This window comes from Belonocnema kinseyi, chromosome 9 (assembly GCF_010883055.1).
Source record: "Belonocnema kinseyi isolate 2016_QV_RU_SX_M_011 chromosome 9, B_treatae_v1, whole genome shotgun sequence".
NCBI lineage: Eukaryota > Metazoa > Arthropoda > Insecta > Hymenoptera > Cynipidae > Belonocnema > Belonocnema kinseyi.
In genome coordinates this window covers 103533361-103553256 of record NC_046665.1, presented here as the reverse complement: position 1 = coordinate 103553256, position 19896 = coordinate 103533361, and the positions used below count along the sequence as shown (strand labels likewise).

General features: G+C 26.6%; 1 protein-coding gene across 2 annotated transcripts in view; it reads right to left on the bottom strand.

Annotated features, from left to right (window-relative positions):
* LOC117179732 (serum response factor homolog) overlaps positions 1 to 19896 on the bottom strand; it is a 127346-nt gene that overhangs the window by 19616 nt on the left and 87834 nt on the right. For both annotated transcript variants that reach the window (XR_004467951.1, XM_033371785.1), the window contains exon 4: positions 4583 to 4708. Coding sequence is in view for 1 of the 2 variants with exons in the window: in XM_033371785.1 (XP_033227676.1) it covers positions 4583 to 4708 (126 nt within the window). In the remaining variant the exon portion in view is untranslated. The remainder of the gene's footprint in view (positions 1 to 4582; positions 4709 to 19896) is intronic.

Genomic DNA, 19896 nt, shown 5'->3' with positions numbered 1-19896 from the left:
CTGGATTTTCTAGCAAGAAAGAGATGTTCAACAAAATTGTTGAATCTTTTAGCCAATGCTAAAAAAATTAATTGCCAACAAAACAGTTCAATCTTCTACCCGCTAAATTTAAATCTTCAACAAAAAAGTTAATTTTCAATCAAATAGTTGCTGTCTTAACAAAAAAAGAAGAAATTTCAACCAAATAATGATTTTTTTTTCTAATAAAGAGGATTTTTTAGATGAAAAAGATCAATTTTCAACAAAAAATGAAAAATTATATTTTTCAGGTATAAAATTAATTATAAATAATTTTTTAAACTTATGTTAAATGTTGCATTTTAAATAGAAAAGTCAAATTTCTACCAAAACAGATCAATTTCCTAACGAAATATATGAATTTTGAACGAAAGAAGTGAATTTTCTAGCAAGAAAGAGATTTTCAACAAAATAGTTGAATCTTTTAGCCAATGTTTAAAAAATTAACTGTCAACAAAACAGTTAAATCTTTAACCCGTAAAATGAATTTTTAACGAATTAATTCAATTTTCAAAGAACGAGATGAATTTGTAATAAAAATGATTTTTTGAATTTTCTGGGGGATTTTTTATTATCTAAGGGGTTGAAAACATCCAATGAAACCATTCGAAAGCATACAATTTTTGTTGTAATAATTAGGTCATTTTTAACAATGTTTTTAGATTTTTTATTATTTGAAAACGAGGGTGTTCCAGAAGAGATAGGGGAATGCAACTTTTTGTTAGTGTTTTTGGACATCGAATAGAACCATTTTGAATCATAACATTCTAGATCCGGAAGATAGGGAATTTTTATACATTTTTTGAGGATTTTTTATTATTTAAAATTCTAAGGGGTTGAAAGCGAGTGTTCCGGAAGAGATAAGAGAATAAAACTTTTTCTGGTATCTCTGGACATCAAATGGAACGATTCTAAAACATAAAACTTTAGGTCTGATAGTTAGATCATTTTTCCGATTCTTTACGATTTTTCAAATCTTGGGGATTGGAAACGAGGGTGTTCCAAAAGAAATAGGACAATGAAACTTTTTTATTGTTCTTGTAAATTTAATGGAATCATTCTGAAGTACAAAATTGTAAATTCAAGTACATTTATAGATTTACTTCTTTTTTCAACTTATACTTTGTTGTTAAAAAGTGAAACTGAATTTTTTTTGTATAAAAAATGAACATTTTCTTTTTAATTTGCCTATTTAATTTAAAAACTCATCTAGTTTCGTAGAAATTGCATTTTTCTGGGTAAAATATTCAACTTTATTTTTGTAATATTCTTCTTTTTAGTTCGAAAACTTATTTCTTTTAGTAGAAAGTTGATTTTTTTTCGTTATGAAGGCTTTTCTTTGATTCAGATTAATCTTTTTTCGTGGAAAATTGTACTATTTAGTTAAAAATTCGTTCTTTTTTATTTTAAAATTAATTTAATTTAACCAAAAGTGTATTCGTTTTTTTTGTAGAAAACTAATCTTGGTTGAAACTTAATCTTCTTAGATAAAAATTTAATTTTGTAGTTGAAATTGATTTGGTTGCAAATTTAAACATTTTTCGTTGAAAAGTCGTTTTTTGCAACATTTATTTTTAAACTTAAAACTTCACTATATCATTTATGTTTGCACTTGATCGAAGATTATTCTTCTTAGCGAAAACTTCACATAAACATTTATATTGAACTAGTTGTTGAAAAATTAAACTATTTTCTTGAACTGAAAATTTACATTTTTATTGAAAATAATTATATCTGAGTGAAAAATTGGAATATTTTGTATAAACCCCGTAATTAGTCCTAAAAGTATATTTAAAAAGATTTAAACAGATTTTTAAAATTATAAGAATTTCAAAAATAATTCGAAAGTTGAAAAGGTTCCAAATAATTAAAAATAAAATTATATACGACAAATTTATTAAGATTCCTATGGAAATTAAAAATGGTTTTTTATCTTAGAACATTAATTTTAAAAGAATATTTAAGAAGATTTAAAAACATTTCCTAAATTTTAATAGAAACTTTTAAGGGATTATTTTTTATTTTGCTGGATTGATTAAGGATTAAAGATTTGTAAAGTTTGAAGATAATGAAAAAAATTTCGTAAGATTTATGAGGGAATTTTCAATTATATTTTTGTTTTAAAACTAATTTTTTACAAAATACTTAAAAATAGTTTAAAATAAAAACAAATCTAGAAGTATAAAAAAAAATTGAACAATTATTATTGTAGAAAAAATTCGATTAGGATATAAGATATTTAGAGGTTTTTAAGAGATTAAAAATAATTAAAAATTTGGAATAATTCCAAAAATTATTTAACAAAATATACATTTTTGAAAATCTTTATATAAGATTTTGTCGGTTTTAAATGATTTTTTAAGATCGTCAGATAATAACAAAATATACTTAAGATTCCTCTAAAAAAATATTAAGGATTTTTCTTTTAAAAAAATGTTTTACAAGATTTCAAAAAAAATTTTTATGCATAAATAACAATTGAACAATTATTATTTTTTGACAATTTAAAATAAAAAGAATTTAACTTCTAGTTTACAAAGTGTTAATTAAAAAAAACTGTAATTTATCAAGTTTTAATGATTTTCAATGAAACTTCTTAAAATTATATAATTAAAAAAATAATTTAATTAGTTGATTCAGTCTTCAAATTAGAGCATTGAAAATTATAGCGTGGACTTTTTTTTCACCTTCGATATGTACAATTAATGAAAGTTAGAATGTTTTATTTTGTAGTTTACCGATATCTATTTTAAAATTGAAAAATTATTCTTTGTTTTTTATCAATTAATTTTAAGGGTATACAGAGATGGGTGAATGCAACTTTTTGTTAGTGTTTTTGGACATCGAATGGAACCATTTGAATTATGCATATTCAAAAACAAAAAATTTAGTTTTCAATTAAGTGGTTTAACTATCATTTTCTTTCCGCTATTCCCCTCATTTCTCCGTTCTTAAAGAATTCTTTTTTTCTCCTATTTTCAAGAACTTCACCTTTTTATCGTTTTTTTCGCTTAAATGCGAACTGAATTAATAGAACCCAACAAGAAAATATAACTATTTTTGGTTGTAAGTTAATTTTATTTATTGTAAAGTCTACAAACTAAACTGAAAAAAAACTAAACTGAAATTACAATTTTAGTTAAGAATTAATCTTTTTTTATTAAAAATATTACTATTTCGTTTAAGATTGAACTATTTTGTTTCAAATTCGTTTTTATCTTCTGGTTGAAAGTTGACCCTCTTTAGCTGAAAATTCAGCAATTTAATTAAAAAATTATATATTTTGTAGTAAATTTGTATATTTTTTTTTAGAAAATTAACCTTCATGATTAAAAAATTAAAAATTTGGTTAAAAATCAGTGTTTTTTGTTTGAAAATAAACTGTTTGAACTGCAAATTAAAATAATCTATTTTTGGTTGAAAATTGGTCGTTGTTAGTTTAAAATTGATCTATTTGATTCCAAATTAAATTTTTGGTTAAAAATGCGCATTATCGGTTTTCTTGGTTTAAAAATTAACTTTATTATGGAAAATTAATATTTTTGGGTTAAAAATTCAATTCTGTTTACTAGATAATTAGCTTTCTTTGTTTGAAACTTCCATAATTTACTTAACATTTTTGCTCTTTTGACTAAAAATTCTTTCCTGGTTGAAAATTTAACTCCTTTGTTGAGAATTCATATTTTTGGTTTAAAAATACATATTTTTAGCTAGAAATTTGATCGTTTTTGGTTAAAAATGCAACTGTGTGGTTAAAAATTAATCTGTTTTGGTTGTGAATTCAACTATTTTGTAAAAAAAATGGTCTTTTTTTGTTGAATTCAATTGTTTTTATTTAAAATAAAAATTTTTTTGTTTAAATATTAACAAATTAACAATTTGGCTGGAATTTTTATCTTGAAAATTAATATTATGTGTTGAAAATTCAACTGTTTTATAGAAAATTCGTCATTATGCTTAAAAATGAGCTCAAGTTGAAGACAAAAAAGATAGCAGAAAAGGCTCAAATTTCGAGATTTTCGAAAAATTAGAATAACTCAAGAAATAATAAACATTTTTAAAAGTTCCTAAGTCCATTTCAAAGGTCATTTTTAGTAGAATATTTCCAAACTGTCAAGATATTTTTAGAATTTTTCCTTAGAATCTGCCCTTGGGTCAATCTTTAAGAAAACAACTCCCCAAACTTTAGAAAACAGTGTAAATATTTGTAGCATTAAAAAAATAATTATTAATCATATGTTAATCAATATCAGTAACACCTATAAAAATAATATTTTCATAAATATGTTAAATCATGTGGCGAGTACAATAATTATTTGAAATTTTTAATTCTTTACTGTTCAAGATTTTGAGTTTAAGTGAGACTGTTACAATCTATTTCACTATCTGAAACATTGAAATAAAAAAAAAATGGATAAATCAGTTGAAATCCTTAATACTGATTTTATTAGTTAAATTTTACTAATTCGGATTTAGAGAGCAGAGCTAATTATTTGATTTTCCAATTTTAATTTACTCTTTGAAAAATTTTATGAAATTTTTTTCATAAATGTTTAAAACTCACCCCCATCTTGTGAAATTTGAACGGGTTGACCATTTTGACCAATACTGAGCAAAACTCCAGGACTTGGCGAATAAACGACGTTCTGAGGCATTTGGTACATTATTCCCGCCGAAAAGGAAGGCATCCCTGCTGAAACAATAATTAAAAAAGAAAAACTTATTAAATTTTGACTATAGGTTTTTTACTTTTATGAGAATTTTTTGGTGCTGAATTTTATATTAGTTTTATATTTCAAAAAGTTTAATTGGGCTTTTAGGAGGCCACGTCATGTGGTGCGCCCAAAAGTGGGGCCTAAAGATTTTAATCTTGAATCAAAAGCATTTGTAATTATAAAAAAATTAATTTAAAAAAAAAATTAATTTTAAACTAAATAGTTGAATTAAAAAAAATTAATTTTTACTCTAGCAGTTTTATATTTCACCGAAAAAATATATGATTAAATATCTTTTAAATTAACTCAAATTTTCCTAAATTTTATAAAAATCTTTCGAAATTTAAAAAATGGTCTGAAAATCTTGTAGATGTTTTTTCGACCTTTTTTGAAATCTTTAAAAATCTACTTTTTGTTCAAATTTGTTTGAAACTTCCCACATTTTAAATGATTATTATTATTGTTATTACTATTATTATTGAAGCTTTTAAAAATGTTATAAAATGATTTAGAATTCAGGGCAAATTCCAAATAAATTGCAAAAAATATATTTTAAATAATGATTAAAAAACCCTTAGAAATCCCTTGAAAGTTTTTAAATCTCTTGGAAATGCCTTGAAAACTTTTAAAATACCCTAACATATATGAAATTCTTTGAAATCCCATAAAATTACTGAAATCGATCAAAAATTTATTTGTATTCTTTTGAAATAGTATAAAATATTTCAAATCCTTTAAAATCTTATGAAATCTATTGCGATTTTTTCAAGCATCTTGAAAATATCAAGTGATTTGAAAAAATGCATTAAAACATTTGAAATTATTTTACCATGTTATCAATAACTAATCCTCAGGATCAATCACATAAAAACTTGTAAAAAATAGAATTGACTAGGATTGAGTAAATTTGGAAGAATTCAAGTGATTAAAAAAATCAAAATATCTTAAGAAAAATTAATCAAAATTAAAGGTGAAGTCCAAATCTCTTGAAATCTTTAAAACCATTCTAAATACCTCACTTGTCGTAAATAATTTTTTTTAAATTGAAATACATTGAAATACATTAAGAGCTATAAAATCCTGTGAAATGTGTTAAAAATGTATTCAAATTAATAAAATTAAATAATAATTCCTTGGAATCTTTAAGATTCCCTAAAATCTTAAAGCACCTAGAAACTATTGAAATCTATTCAAAATTTCTGGGAATGTTTAAAAATACCCTAACATATTTCAAAAAAATTCAAGACAATTCAGAAATGGGCATATTGACACATGACTTAATTTATTGAAAGAAAAGTGGCATTATTTAAAGCTACATTATGGGCTGTAAATAGGGTACCATAGGGTCCAAATCTTGAAAATAGTGTACTCTAGGGACCGGTCTGTAGATTAAATTTTTTCCGAAAAAGATCTTTGCTCCGCTGGGAATCGAACCACAAAACACCCGATTGCCGTTTAGGTGCTTTTCCCTCAAACTATTAGAGAAATAGAGGGAAGAATCCTATTTTAGAAATAAACAAATTATTATGCCAGGTGTTACAGGTCAAATTTTTCAAAGACTGTATTATTATCAGAAAACAACAGAATTACTTAACGTCTTTTCAGACTAGATAGAACTATAAACTAAATATGTTTCTAAAAAAAAGATCTGCTTCGCTTCACTGGGAATCGAACCACAAAACTCCCGATTGCCGGTCAGATGCTTTTCCCTTAAGCTACTAGAGAGCTCGAAAGAAGAATTCTTTTTCAGAAATGAACGAATTATTATGCCAGGTGTTACAGGTCAAATTTTTTTAAGAATCTGTATTATCATCAGAGAAGAACAGAATTTCTTAACGTCTTTTCAGGCTGTATAGAACTATGAAATAATAGATAATAGATAGATTAATAGATAGAACTATGAATTCATTTTTTTTTTTTTTTTGAAAAAAGATCTGCTTCGCTCCACTGGGAATCGAACCACAAAACTTCCAATTGCCGTTTAGGTGCCTTTCCCTTAAGCTATTAGAGAAATAGAGGGAAGAATCCTGTTTTAGAAATAAACGCATTATTATGCCAAATATTACAAGTCAAACTTTTCGAGGAATCTGTATTGTCATCAGAAAATAACCGAAATTTTTAACGTCTTTTCACACTAGATGGGACTATGAATTAAAAATTTGGTAAAATAAATTTTATCTGAAAAAAAGATCTTCTCCTTCGTTCCGCTGAGAATCGAACCACAGAACTACTGATTGCCGGTCAGGTGATTTTCGCTTAAGCTACTAGAGAGCTCGAGAGAAGAATCCTTTTTGCAGAAATGAACGAATTATTATGCTAGGTGTTACAGGTCAAATTTTTCAAAGATTCTGTATTATTATCAGAGAACAGCAGAATTTCTTAACGTCTTTTCAGACTAGGTGTAACTATGAATTAAATATGTTTCTAAAAAAAGATCTGCTTCGCTCCGCTGGGAATCGAACCACAAAACACCCGATTGCCGGTCAGGTGCTTTTCCCTTAAGCTACCAGAGTGATCGAGAGAAAAATCCTTTTTAGGAAATACGCGCATTATTATGCCAGGTGTTGATGATAGGTGTTAGTAGCTTAAGGGAAAAGCACCCGACCGGCAATCGGAGCGAAGATCTTTTTTCAGAAAAAACTTAATTAAAAACAATCTGTAATTCATAGCTCCATCTATTCTGAAAATGCGTTAAGAATGTTTATTATTCTCTGATGATAATAAAGATTCCTTGAAAAAAGTATTTAGCATAAAAATAAGAAAGGAAGTAAAAAGCATAAGAATGTTATTTCCACCCCTGAACTTGGAAGTTCGCGAGCACTTGTGAACTACAAGATAATGATAAATTCCCACAGCATATCCGACAGTAACAAATAATAATACACTTCCGAAGAAATTACTTGAAATGATTATAGCGCATCGACTACTATGATTATTTAATAAGGAAACTTGAATCCTTCTCTAATCCTTGTACATTAGAAAATTTTTTAAATTTCCTGCAAATGTGTCTATACTTAGTAAGAGTTTTATTTCTTACAAATTAAAAAGGTTGCAACGCGCCAGAGCCGTAATTAAATTTTATGAGCTATAAAGCCTTGCAGAAATTGCAGCGACTCTGCGGTCATCGATTCATCGTTGGGGAGATTAACTGCCGTAATTTTACCAAGTAATGACAACCGAGCGATATTCGACACAGCCTATATATATATTTTTTTAATTTTGTTTTACAGTTCTGGTGCAAGTCGGCAACTTGCGTTTTTCTTTAAGTGCATGGAAATATTTTACAGTGAGGTACTACATACGTCATTTACAAACTCACACACGTGTGAAAGAGGGTCATGGTAAACGTGTTAAATAGTTCAACCTGCCGCGATGAATTCAAAATGTGATTTTCGAGAGCAGAAAGTACTGATGGAAAGTAATTAGATTCTTGTAACTAGTTACTTTTTTGCTAATAATATTGGCAACAAAGCAGTTTTGGATAAGTTACTTTTTTTATTAACTAATTACAGTTGCCGTGGTGGAGATTCGGCGGACACAATAATTTATTTTAATTCATAACTATCATTCTAAACATCATTTAACACAACAAAGCAACAAATTGCAAAATAAATCAACTTTGAAACAAATACTTAAAATTTCGAATGAGAAATATCAATTTTCAACAAAAAAAAGGAATAGTTAAACTTTTAGTTGAAAAGTTAATTTTGAAAAAAACGGAATTCAAGAAAATAGTTCATTTTTTAACCTAACTGCTTATTTTTCAACTAAAGTGATGAATCTGCAACTGAAATAGTTGAATGTTAAACCCAAAAGATGGGTTTTCAAATAAAACAATGAAACTTTAACTCAAATAGTTTAATTTTCAACAACAAATTAAATTTAACTGAAAAATATAAATTATCAATCAAACCTTAAATAATTAAATTTTAAGTTAAAATATTAATATTCAACCAAACAGAAGAATTTTTAAACTAAAACTATGGAATATTCAATAGGAATAAATTAAATTTTCAGTTAAAAAATTACTTCCCGAAAAAAACTAATTTTCCACACACAAAAATTAACTTTAAAAAAATTAGTTGCATTATCAAACTAAGTGATGAATTTTCAACTAAAATTGTAAATATATAACTGGAATAGTTGTATTTTAAATTAGAAAGTTTTTAAACAAGAAGATTAACTTCTACAAAAAAATAAACTTTCAACTGAAAGAGATAAGTTTTTAACCAAAACAAATGAATTTTTCTACCAAAGAAGTGAATTTTTAAATAAGATTATGAATCTTTAACCAAAAAAATTAATTTTTAACAAAAAATTATAATTATTAAACCTTGATACTGGAATTTTCAACCGAAAAGAAGTGATATTAATACAAAGATTGGCAATAAAATTTTTTTTAATTAAAAAATTTGTTTAGAATAAGAAAAATTTGATTTTAAAGCGATCATTTTTTAGAGAAAATGACAATTTTTTAGGTCGTTTCTTTAGGTCAAATTAAACTTCAATTCATATTTTTAATCATCTTATTTTTATACATAAAAATTAATTAATTTTAAAATTAATAGTTGACTAACCCAAGATTTTTTTAATTAAAAAATAAAGTGCATGAAATTTTATTTTTGAAATTACAGATAAAGTTCGTTTAATAATTAAAATATTTAAACTATTGGAGAATTTTTAAACAAGAAGATTAACTTGCAAAGAAAAAGATAATTTTCTACAAAAAAATGTTGTTTTTTTTTAACAAAATATGTGGATTTTCAACGTAACCATTTTCATCGAAATTGTTGAATTTTGAACAAAAAAGGTGAATTTTCCACCAAAAATGTAGATTACAATATTAAGTTGAAGGATTTAATTTTTAACCAAAATTGACGAATTTTCAACTGAAATGATAAATCTTCAAATGAATAGTTGAATTTTATACTAAAAAGATGAATTTTCAACCTTTAAGATTAACTTCTCACAAAGTTGCTAAATTTTCGAACATCTAGTTTAATTTCTAAATAAATATAAAAATTAAAAAATAAATTAGGATTTCATCAGAGTAAACTGAGATAATATGAAAAATCTGCGATTATAGGTAAAGTAGTAATCACTTCATAAATTTGAACAAAATTATTAAAATAATTAAAACTTTTAATTTTACATCGGTCAGAAAAAAATGTATTAATTATTTTAAAATTTTAGAGATGCATTGACATTTGTTTTGATTTTTTCTTTTCCTGTTTGGAAAATTTAATAATCTAAATAGATTGGTTCAGAATCAGCGACAAATTAGAGTTGAATTTTAAAGCCAAATGGAAGAACTTTCAACATAAAAAGTAACTTTTTAACCAAATAATGTAAAATAGTTAATTTAAAAAAACACACACAAATTAACCAAACGGTTGAAAATTTTTTACCGAAAATATTAATTTTCAATCAGAACGTTAATTTCAAACCAATTAGTCGATTTTTTTACATTTACCAAAACAAAAAGGTGAATTTTCAACAAAACAGTTAAATTTGCTACCAAGAAAGTTAACTTTCAACCAAATAGTTAACTTTCTAGCAAAAGAAAACGAATTTAAAACAAAATAGTTTAATTTTCAAAAAAAATTGACTTTCAATTAAAATTATGAATCTTCAACGAAACAACTGAATTTTTAACGAAAGTAGTTCAACTTTCAACCAAGTAGTTTTATTTATTTTTTTTATTTTCCGCCGGCCACACAGTGTAGCCAAAAGCACTTTCTGTGAACAAAAAATCTGTCTACAACCCAATATTTAATGGATTTTGACTTTTTTTTCGTAAATGACCGTTAGACTTTCGGGTACGTCAAGTTCGTGCGGCAATTTCGATTTGGCTAAACCAAAATTTTTTATTTAACAAAAAGTAAACAATATTTTTATCCTAACTTTTCAGATGTACCTTTTGTTTTAAGATCTGTTTCATTCGGTTAGTTAGTTAGTTTTCAGTAGGTTAGAGTGAGAAACAAAATTGTTTATAATGTTTTAAACAAATTAACCAACTAAAGCCATTTTTTGTGATTCACAATGATTAGTTGTTTGAAATGCACAGTTTTTATATAGAATATGTGATAAATGTACATCTAATGTGGATTATTTATAACTATCTGCTGTTTTCATATTATTTAAATACTTTTCATAAACAAATACACACTTTTCGTATGTCACAATGAATAGGCTCCATTTTTGTCAAAATCGGCAAAAAATGTCTTGCCAATGACTTCTTGCTATCATTTTTTTCAAATTAACAACTAGTAATTATTTAAACAATATTTATAGACAAATTCACATTTTTAACATTATTCCGCGAATAGGGCCAATTTATTTGGCGGAGCCTACTAAAAATGTATCGTTAGGGCCTCCTAGGTAGGTTTTCGAAATATGGGTGAATTTTTGTTTAAACAATTTCATAATTTATTCATAAAAAAATTGATAAAATCATTTTTAGCGTCACTGAGAAAAAATAAAACTTTTTTGCGTTTTGCACTTTTTTCGTAGGACAAACCGTTTGTAATGTACAGCGTTATAAACAAATGATTTTTTAGATGAGATTTGCCAATTTGAACGGTGTCATCTGAGAATTTATTCCTGAGAAAAATTTAAAACTTTTACTCTGTCTATATCGACGATAGAACTATTGAGAGGAAGAAGAAATCTTCCGATCGAATAAAACCTTCTTTCCTTAAATTGTTGTTAAAAAGTCGCTATTTTTAAGAGGAAATCGTTTAGACTCTTCATTTATAAATAAACAAGCAGTGTCATAATATTGCTTCAAATTGTTGCAAAACCTTTATCTAGCATTAATAACATAATTTGTTGTTCATAATTTCGTTTTCTAAATTGTTTATAACAATTGATATGAATAATCACCCTCAATAACCAGAATTAACTTAAAATTTTTTTAAATCCTTGACACATGATTAAACTTTTCACTCAGGTGATATTTTATCTTACGATGAGACATTATTTATTCAAGGCATTATAAACAATGTTCTTTTTTATAAATATATGCTCCCCTAAAAGCCAAAAATTTCAATTTATTAGCGATTACCTTTTTTTATATCGTTAATTTTACCATAAAAATATGATTATCTTAGGTAGCATTTTCGATATCTGTCCCTTATTGTTTATAACTATTGTTATTAACAAAAATGTTCAATTAAGATAATCGATACAATCTCATCGTAAGACAAAATATTACGAGTGAAAAATTTTATTTTGTGCCATAGATTATTAAATTTAAAAAATTGATTTTCTTAATTGAGCGTTTTTGTTAATAACAATAGTTAAAAACAATAAGTCGTAGGTATTAAAAATGCTACCCCATATATATTTCTTACGGTAAAATTAACAATATAAAAAAGGTAATCACTAATATGTAACTTGAAAATTGTGGCTTTTAGGGGAGCACATATTTATAAAAAAAACATTGTTTATAAGGCCGTGAATAAATAATGGCTCGTCGTACGAGAAAATATCACCTGAATGAAAAGTTTAATCATGTTTCAAAAATTAAAAAAAATTAAGTTAATTCTGGTTATTAAGGTTCATCATTTATATCAATTGTTATAAACAATTTAGCAAAAGAAATTATTGCCCACAAATTAGGTTAAAAATGAGTTTATAAGTTTTTTTATGAATAAATAATAAAATTGTTTAAAAAAATGGTTTAAACCAAAATTCACCCAGTTTTCGAAAAAATACCCAAGGTATTTGCAATCAGGGGCCTCTTTTTGAACTCTTAAAAACGAGTAATCTCGGGAACCTATTAGTGCATACAGAAGTGTTACAGGCTACCGCCTTACAAAGGATAAGAAAAGTAAAACAAGTGTCTTGACATTTATTGTTAATTCCGCAAAGAAATTTATTATTTTTCATGAAAAAATGGCCAAACTGTGCATTTTTACATAAATATTATTTAAATAATGAACAGTTCTTTTTAATTGGACAAACAAGGCCACAAGGAGTTATTGGTAAGATGTTTCTAACTTACTTGACGAAAAAATAAGCCTATTCCTGCAAAAGTAACCAAAAATGTACATTTGTTTATAAAAATGGTTTGAATAATTAACTTTTCTTATTCATTGGCAAAGTATCATAGCAAAGAGTCATTGGAAATACATTTTTAGTTTATTTCGGAAGGAAAATTGAGCCTATTCTTGGAAAAATGGTCAAAATGTGCATTTATTAATCAAAATTATTAAAAATTAATATTATTTATCAATTTAAACCAAAGTAAAGATAGGAGTCACTAACGATACATTTTTAGTGGGTTACGCAAAAAATAAAATTGGCGCTATTCGTCGAATTATCTTAGAAATGTGAATTTGTTTATAAATTTTTTTAAATAATTACCAGTTGTTCGTTAATTTAAAAAAATGACAGTAAGGGGTCACTGGTAAGACATATTTGGTCGATTATGCACAAAAATGGAGCATAGAGTTCTCTCATATTCTATATAAACATTTTTAATTTAAAACAACTAATCTTTGCGAATCACAAACAATGGTTTTTGTTTCTTAATTTGTTTAAAGCATTTTAAACAATTTTATTTTATTATTTTTATAAACAATTACACTGACTTAAGTACATCTTTAGTCAATTCGCACATCTGGAAAAAAGGTACATCTGAAAAATTAGGATGAAAATATTGTTTATTTTGTTGCATTTACAATTTTTTTAAAACTTTAAAATCCATTGAAAATTGGATTGTAGAAAGACTTTTGGGTAAAATATCTCAAGTGTGCCACTTTTAAATCGATAGTTCTATTTTCAATTAATTTTTACAGTTTTCGATTCGTTTTTATACCAAAATAACTCGCCTTACATATTTTTTCAAAACATTTTTTTTAAGCTATTAACAATCAAAGTTCTTGATCATTTTTTTTTTAAAATGGATTGCTCGCGAACGGTTCATCGAAATTCAATAGTTTGAGTTTTGAACATTTTTGTTACGAAGTATACTTCACGCTAACAAATTGTTCGGTAGTAAAAAACATTTTTTTATTGTTTAAATAATCGTATGTTTTAAACAATTGAAAATTAATTAAACTTCTCTTTTTGGTAGACAATTAATATTCTTGGTTGAAAATTTCACTATGCTTTGTTGATGATTAAACTATTTTTATTAAAAATTTAGTTTTTGTATTGAAGCTTCATTAATTCAGTTAAATATTCATCTTTTTGTTGAAAAAATTAATTTTTTGGTTGAAAATGATTTTTTTTTTTATTTAAAACCAATCTTTTCAATTATACTTTTAAATATTCAATTTTTTGGGGAAATTCACATGTTTTGATTGAAAATTCAACTACTGTATTGAATATTTACACACTCTCTTAAAAACAATATTTTTGGTCGAAGATTCATTTCTTTGGTTGAAAATTTATCTATGCCTAATTGAAAATTAAACCACCTTATTCTTTTTTAGCAAAAAATTAATCTTCTTGGATGAAAATTCATCTTTTTTATTAAAAAATAACTATACCTGGTAGAAAGTTGAACCGCTTGATTAAAAATTCCTTTTTTTTTAATAAAAATTTATCATTTTAGCTTAAAATTTGTTTCATATTGTACTTAATATGATACCCACAATCATTGTATTTAAAATAATTTATTACCCAATTGTTCCCCTATTTCTTGGCTTAAATTTGATCCACTTCATTAAAAAATTAATTTTTTTAAAATGATGCTTCATTCTTTGAATTAAAAATGCATCTATTTTGTGGAAAAGTGAACTATTTCGATAATATTATCTTTTTAATTAATATTTTTAACTGACAACTTAACCGTTCAACTTTTGGTTGAAAATCGATTTTTTTAGTTGATAATGGATCTATTTTGTATAAAATGAATCTTCTTGGTTAAAAATTCATCTTTTTGATTAAAGAATTAACTATACCTGGTAGAAAGTTGAACCCCTTGATTAAAAATTCATTTTTTCATGAACCGTCAGAGCGCGGTCATAAAAAAATCAATAACTTTTGAACTACTGGAAAATGCAAACTTTTTTTTTCACCAAAAATTTCGGAAGAGATTGTAGAATCTATTGGAACGTAGAAGAATTCTTTCACAGACGGAGAAGTTTAATTAATTTTGAATTGTGTAAAACAAACTATTATTTAAACAATAAAAAAACGTTGTTTACTACCGAACAATTTTTTAGCGTAAAGTATACTTCGAAACAAAAATTTACATAACTCAATTGTTGAATTTCAATGAACAATTCGCGAGTAATCCATTTTTGAAAAAAAATTATCAAGAACATTGATTGTTAATAACTTTGAAAAAAATAAATTTTTTACACAAATATTTTAGAAGAGTTATTTTGATATAAAAACGAATCGAAAACTGTATAAATTGATTGAGAATAGAACTATCGATTTAAAAGTGGCAATTTTCAATAAATTGCTGAAACCTCAACCAAGTCAGCTGAATTTTCTACCAAAATGGTTGAATGTTCAACCAAAAAAAGATGAAATTTGTTTTTACCAAAACTCATAAATTTTAAAACGAAAAATTTAAATTTGTAACCAAGAAAGAAAAAAATTCCATATTGTTGAATTTTCAAGCCAAAAAGATGAATTTTTTACAAAACTGTTGCATTTTCAATCCGAAAATATGAATTTTCAACAAAAAAAGTTACTTTTCAAACAAATAGTTAATTTTGAACAAAATACATAAGTTTTTAACCAAGCAGTTAAATTTTCAACGAAAATAAATGAAGTCTCAATGAAAAATATAATAGTTGATATTATTTAAACTAACCAATAAACCTCTCTTAATAGGGGATATACAAAAAATACAAAGTAACTATCAATATAATTAAAATTAAAATTCCAAGTTACTGCAAAAATCGTAACTAAGTTACAAGTTACCAGTTACTTTAAAAAATAGTAACGAAGTTACCATAAAAGTTAAAAATAACATAAGTTTTCAAAAACTTAGTTACTTGTAACAATTTACTACCCAACTCCTATTTCGCATTGTATAGCGATTTCGAATCTCAAATTTTGTTCTTACCCGCCCACCCAAATAGACTGTCGGCTCTCGCACTCAAAACTTCCATCACTGTAATTTTGTGATTGTGAATTCTCTTTTGTTAAAAGAGCTTAGCTCGAGAGTTTGAGCGCACCTACGGCGCGCGACTGATGGCTCTCGCACTCCGCGCTCGGTCTTTGCATTCCTCCCGCATTCGTGCACAGACCTCATAAACTAAAGGTCAACGGATCGACAACTGTAATTTTTCGATTGTGAACTCTCTTTTGTTAAAGCTCCTTCGGCTTTAACGAACACATTCTGATCACGTATCTCGTGCTTCTACCCGATTTTGTACGAAATGCCAAATTTTCTACATTATACACAACACTTTTATATCAAATATAATACATTTTTTATGTAACTCTGCCTGGGATTAATAATAAATTTAAAGATATTTTTAGGCGAACAACTTTTGTCTGTTAACTGTAGTTCGTACCTTGTGTCGTTAAAAAAAAATTTATTTTGAATGTTATTTTCTACGACTAAAGAAAAACTACGTGTCTCATCAAAAATTATAGCTCTTTTTTGGATAAACAATTTTTTCTCATTTTTTTCGTAACTTGTGACGTTAGTTCAAAAATTTTTTATTTTTTATTTTAATGTTGTTTTTACGACTTTTACGTTTTTCTTCTCTTCACTTTTTTTTCATATCAAGCGTTGTTTGGCTTAAAATGTTCATTTTCGTTTGTTTTTTTGGATTTTGAAAATGCTCTCACTCTCACAAAGAGATCGGAACCCTTAATTTTTAAAGGTTATCGGGACCTAAACGGTCCAGTAAGGGTCCGATACAGACCCGAACCCGTAAGAAATCAAAGGGTAAGGGTCCAGACCGGGACCCTTTAGAATTTAAAAGGTTCAGGTCCGGACCCGCACCCTTGAGAAATTAAAGGGTATGGATTCGGACCTGGACCCTTAAGAATTTAAAAGGTTCAGGTGCGAACCCGAACCCTTAAAAATTTAAAGAGTACACTGCGGACCCTTACCCTTAAGAATTTATAAGATCCGGGTTCGGACCTGTACCCTTAAGAAATGAAAGGGTACGGGAGCGGACCAATGCCCTTAAGGAACCTTTTAGTGTTGAGTCCAACTTAAAAGGTTCCTAGCATTACATTTAAAAAATTTACAAATTGGTGGACGACCAAAGGAGCGAGAATAAAGAGAAACACAAATTTAGGATCAAAAATGTTATCAATTCTTAATGATTATTAATCAAACCGTGTTTGTAAATTTTTCTAATATATGTATTTCAAGGAACCTTTTAGGTTGGACCCGATGTTAGAAGGTTCTTTAGGGGTCCGCACGCGGAACTTATAAAATTTAAAAGGTTCAGACGCGGAGCTTATAAAATTTAAAAGGTTCAGGTTCGGAACCGGACCCTTAAGAACTTAAAGGGTGTTCCGGACCCGAACCCTGTACATTTTAAACGGTCCGGGTTCGGACCCGTACCCTTATGGAATTAAAGGGTATGAGTCCGGACCCGGAGCCTTTAGAATTTGAAAGGTTCGGACCCGGACCTGGACCCTTAAGAACTTAAAGGGTACGAGTCCTGACCCGTACCCTTAAAAATTCAAAAGGTCTAGATTCGGACGCGTACCCTTGATAAATTAAAAAGTCCGCGTTCGGACCTGAACCCTTAAAGATTTAAAAGGTCGGGACCCGGACCCTTAAGAATTTTAAGGGTCCAAGCTGGACCCGGATCTTTACGAAACCCTTTAAACTCGGGTCCAAGCAAAAAGGTTCCGATCCCTGCTCTGATAATATTCCTTTTTTTTGAAAAAAGTAATGTGTAAAAGTATGTAAGTAATGTTCTCATGAGGATGAGAATGTAAAAAATCAGTTACCCATCACTGGTAGAAAGTGAAATGAGAGAAGAGGAATTATTCGAGTTTTGGGCCTATCAGAGTGTCAGGGGATGATGACGGAATTAATATTTCGATCCATCATTCAGTCAAAGAAATCATTTTCGCCGGGTGGGATCGACGGATGATCCGTCGCTTCGAGTGGATTGATGATATCGATCGGACTTCATCCTGATATAAATATATATATATATACCTATTTCGTCACTCTACGGCCAGAACCGAGACTTGACAATCAAGTGTGTGTGCACTGGATTATAATTTATTGTGGGAGTTTATATTGCTAGTTTATATTGAGACAGTGATGCAATTGCGATAATAGATCTTTTATAACGTAAGCAGTTCAGATCAAATTAGCGTGTGAAAGGGAATCTGAAAAATGTGAATATTGCATTTGTTTCAAGTCATTACAGCGAAATTCAGCCAAGAATTTTTGAATTACGAATAATTGAAATACTTACATTTATTAAGATTTCTTTAACTACAATGTTTTAAAAATCAATGTTGAATTATTTACTACACTGTAAACGTTTTCATTGAATGCAAGTCGCTAAGTAATTTTTAAAGAATACTTAAAGAATATAATATAAAGTTTTTTTAAAATATCGTATTTTGGCCGTAGTATAATTTTGCAAGAATTTCTAATGATTAAAATTTCTAATAAATTAGTACATTTTAAATTAAATAATGTTGTATAAAAATTTGATGAAAACAATTTTTTAAACTGAAGTTTTTTTATATAAAAAATAGAAGAATTTTTTTTATCAATATGTCGCTGTAAAATTTGGATTACACTCGTTCCTACACAATTTTATTCTACACAAAATATATTGTAGACATGTTTACTGACCATATTTTTCCTACACAAAACTTTTTGTACGCAAAATATTTACTAAACGTAATTTAATACTATTATATTTTTCCTACACAAAATTTCTTCTACATAGAAGATTGCATACAGATAATTTTATATTGTTTAATACTATTATCTTTTTTTACACAAAATATTTTCTACACAGAATTAAATGGTAATAACATTTTATTTTAATATTTCAATTAATGAATTTAAAAAACTGATTTATCAGTTATTACCTGAATAATTATTAAATTAGTTGAATGTCTACGAATTCAGACGTATAGAAGTGTCGTGCATTTTAAAACCAATTGTTGAAAAAATCGTTTTAAAAATACAAAATTTACTTGTTCTGATAAATCACTTATTAGTTTCTTTACTCTTATTTTTCTAGTGATTTCATGACAATTTTATAAAATTAATTTTTTACTTTTGAGCTTTCTATTTGTTTCACAATTTGTTTCTGTCATTTTACAAATATATATATACTTTACGTTATTCAGAGCGTGGAAGATCAATCTTAATAATAAATGTTCTATGGCTCTTACATAGTTATAACCGCAAAAGTTTTCTTGAGGAAAAAAAAACAACAAAATTCATATATACTAAAATTTTGCATTAAAAAATATAGTTACAGTGATATTAAGTGTTAGTGATACAGGCGCTATAAAATAAAAAACTTTAAACACTATTATCGCGATTAGATTGTCTAAAACCAAAATTTTTTATATTTTTTCAAAAGAGGCGAGATACGTAAAACTCTAAAGTAGACTTAGTAAGGACTTTTTTGCTATACATTATTAAAGAATTGTATGTAAAATATACTTTGTGCAGGAAAACTATTACACATAATATTTTTTGTACAATGTTCAAATACTATCTTGATAATAAAATATTACTATTTAATTCTGTCTCGAATATACATATTTTGTGTTGGAATAAAATAATAGTTACAAAAAATATAAAATTATGTGTAGGAAATCTTCTGCGCAGAAAAAATTTTGTGTGGGAAAAATTTTATGCAGAAAAAGTTTCGTGTAAGAAAAATATAACAGTATGAAATTCTGTGTAGGAAATATTTTGTGTAGGAAAAAAATAAAAGTATTTAACAATATTAAATGCTGTGCAGAAAAAATTTTATGTAGAAAAAGTTTTGTGCAGGAAAAATATAACAGTATTAAATTATGTGTAGGGAATATTTTGTTTAGAAAAAATTTGGTGTAGGAAAAATATGATCAGTATACTTGTGTACAATATATTTTGTCTAGAATAAAATTGTGCAGGAACAGCGTTTTTCCGTAAAATTACTTGCTTAAAGAATTTGTTAACTACAATGTTTTTTTATATACATATTTTCTGGGTTTTCCTACATTAAGGGTTTTAAAAAACTATGTGTCG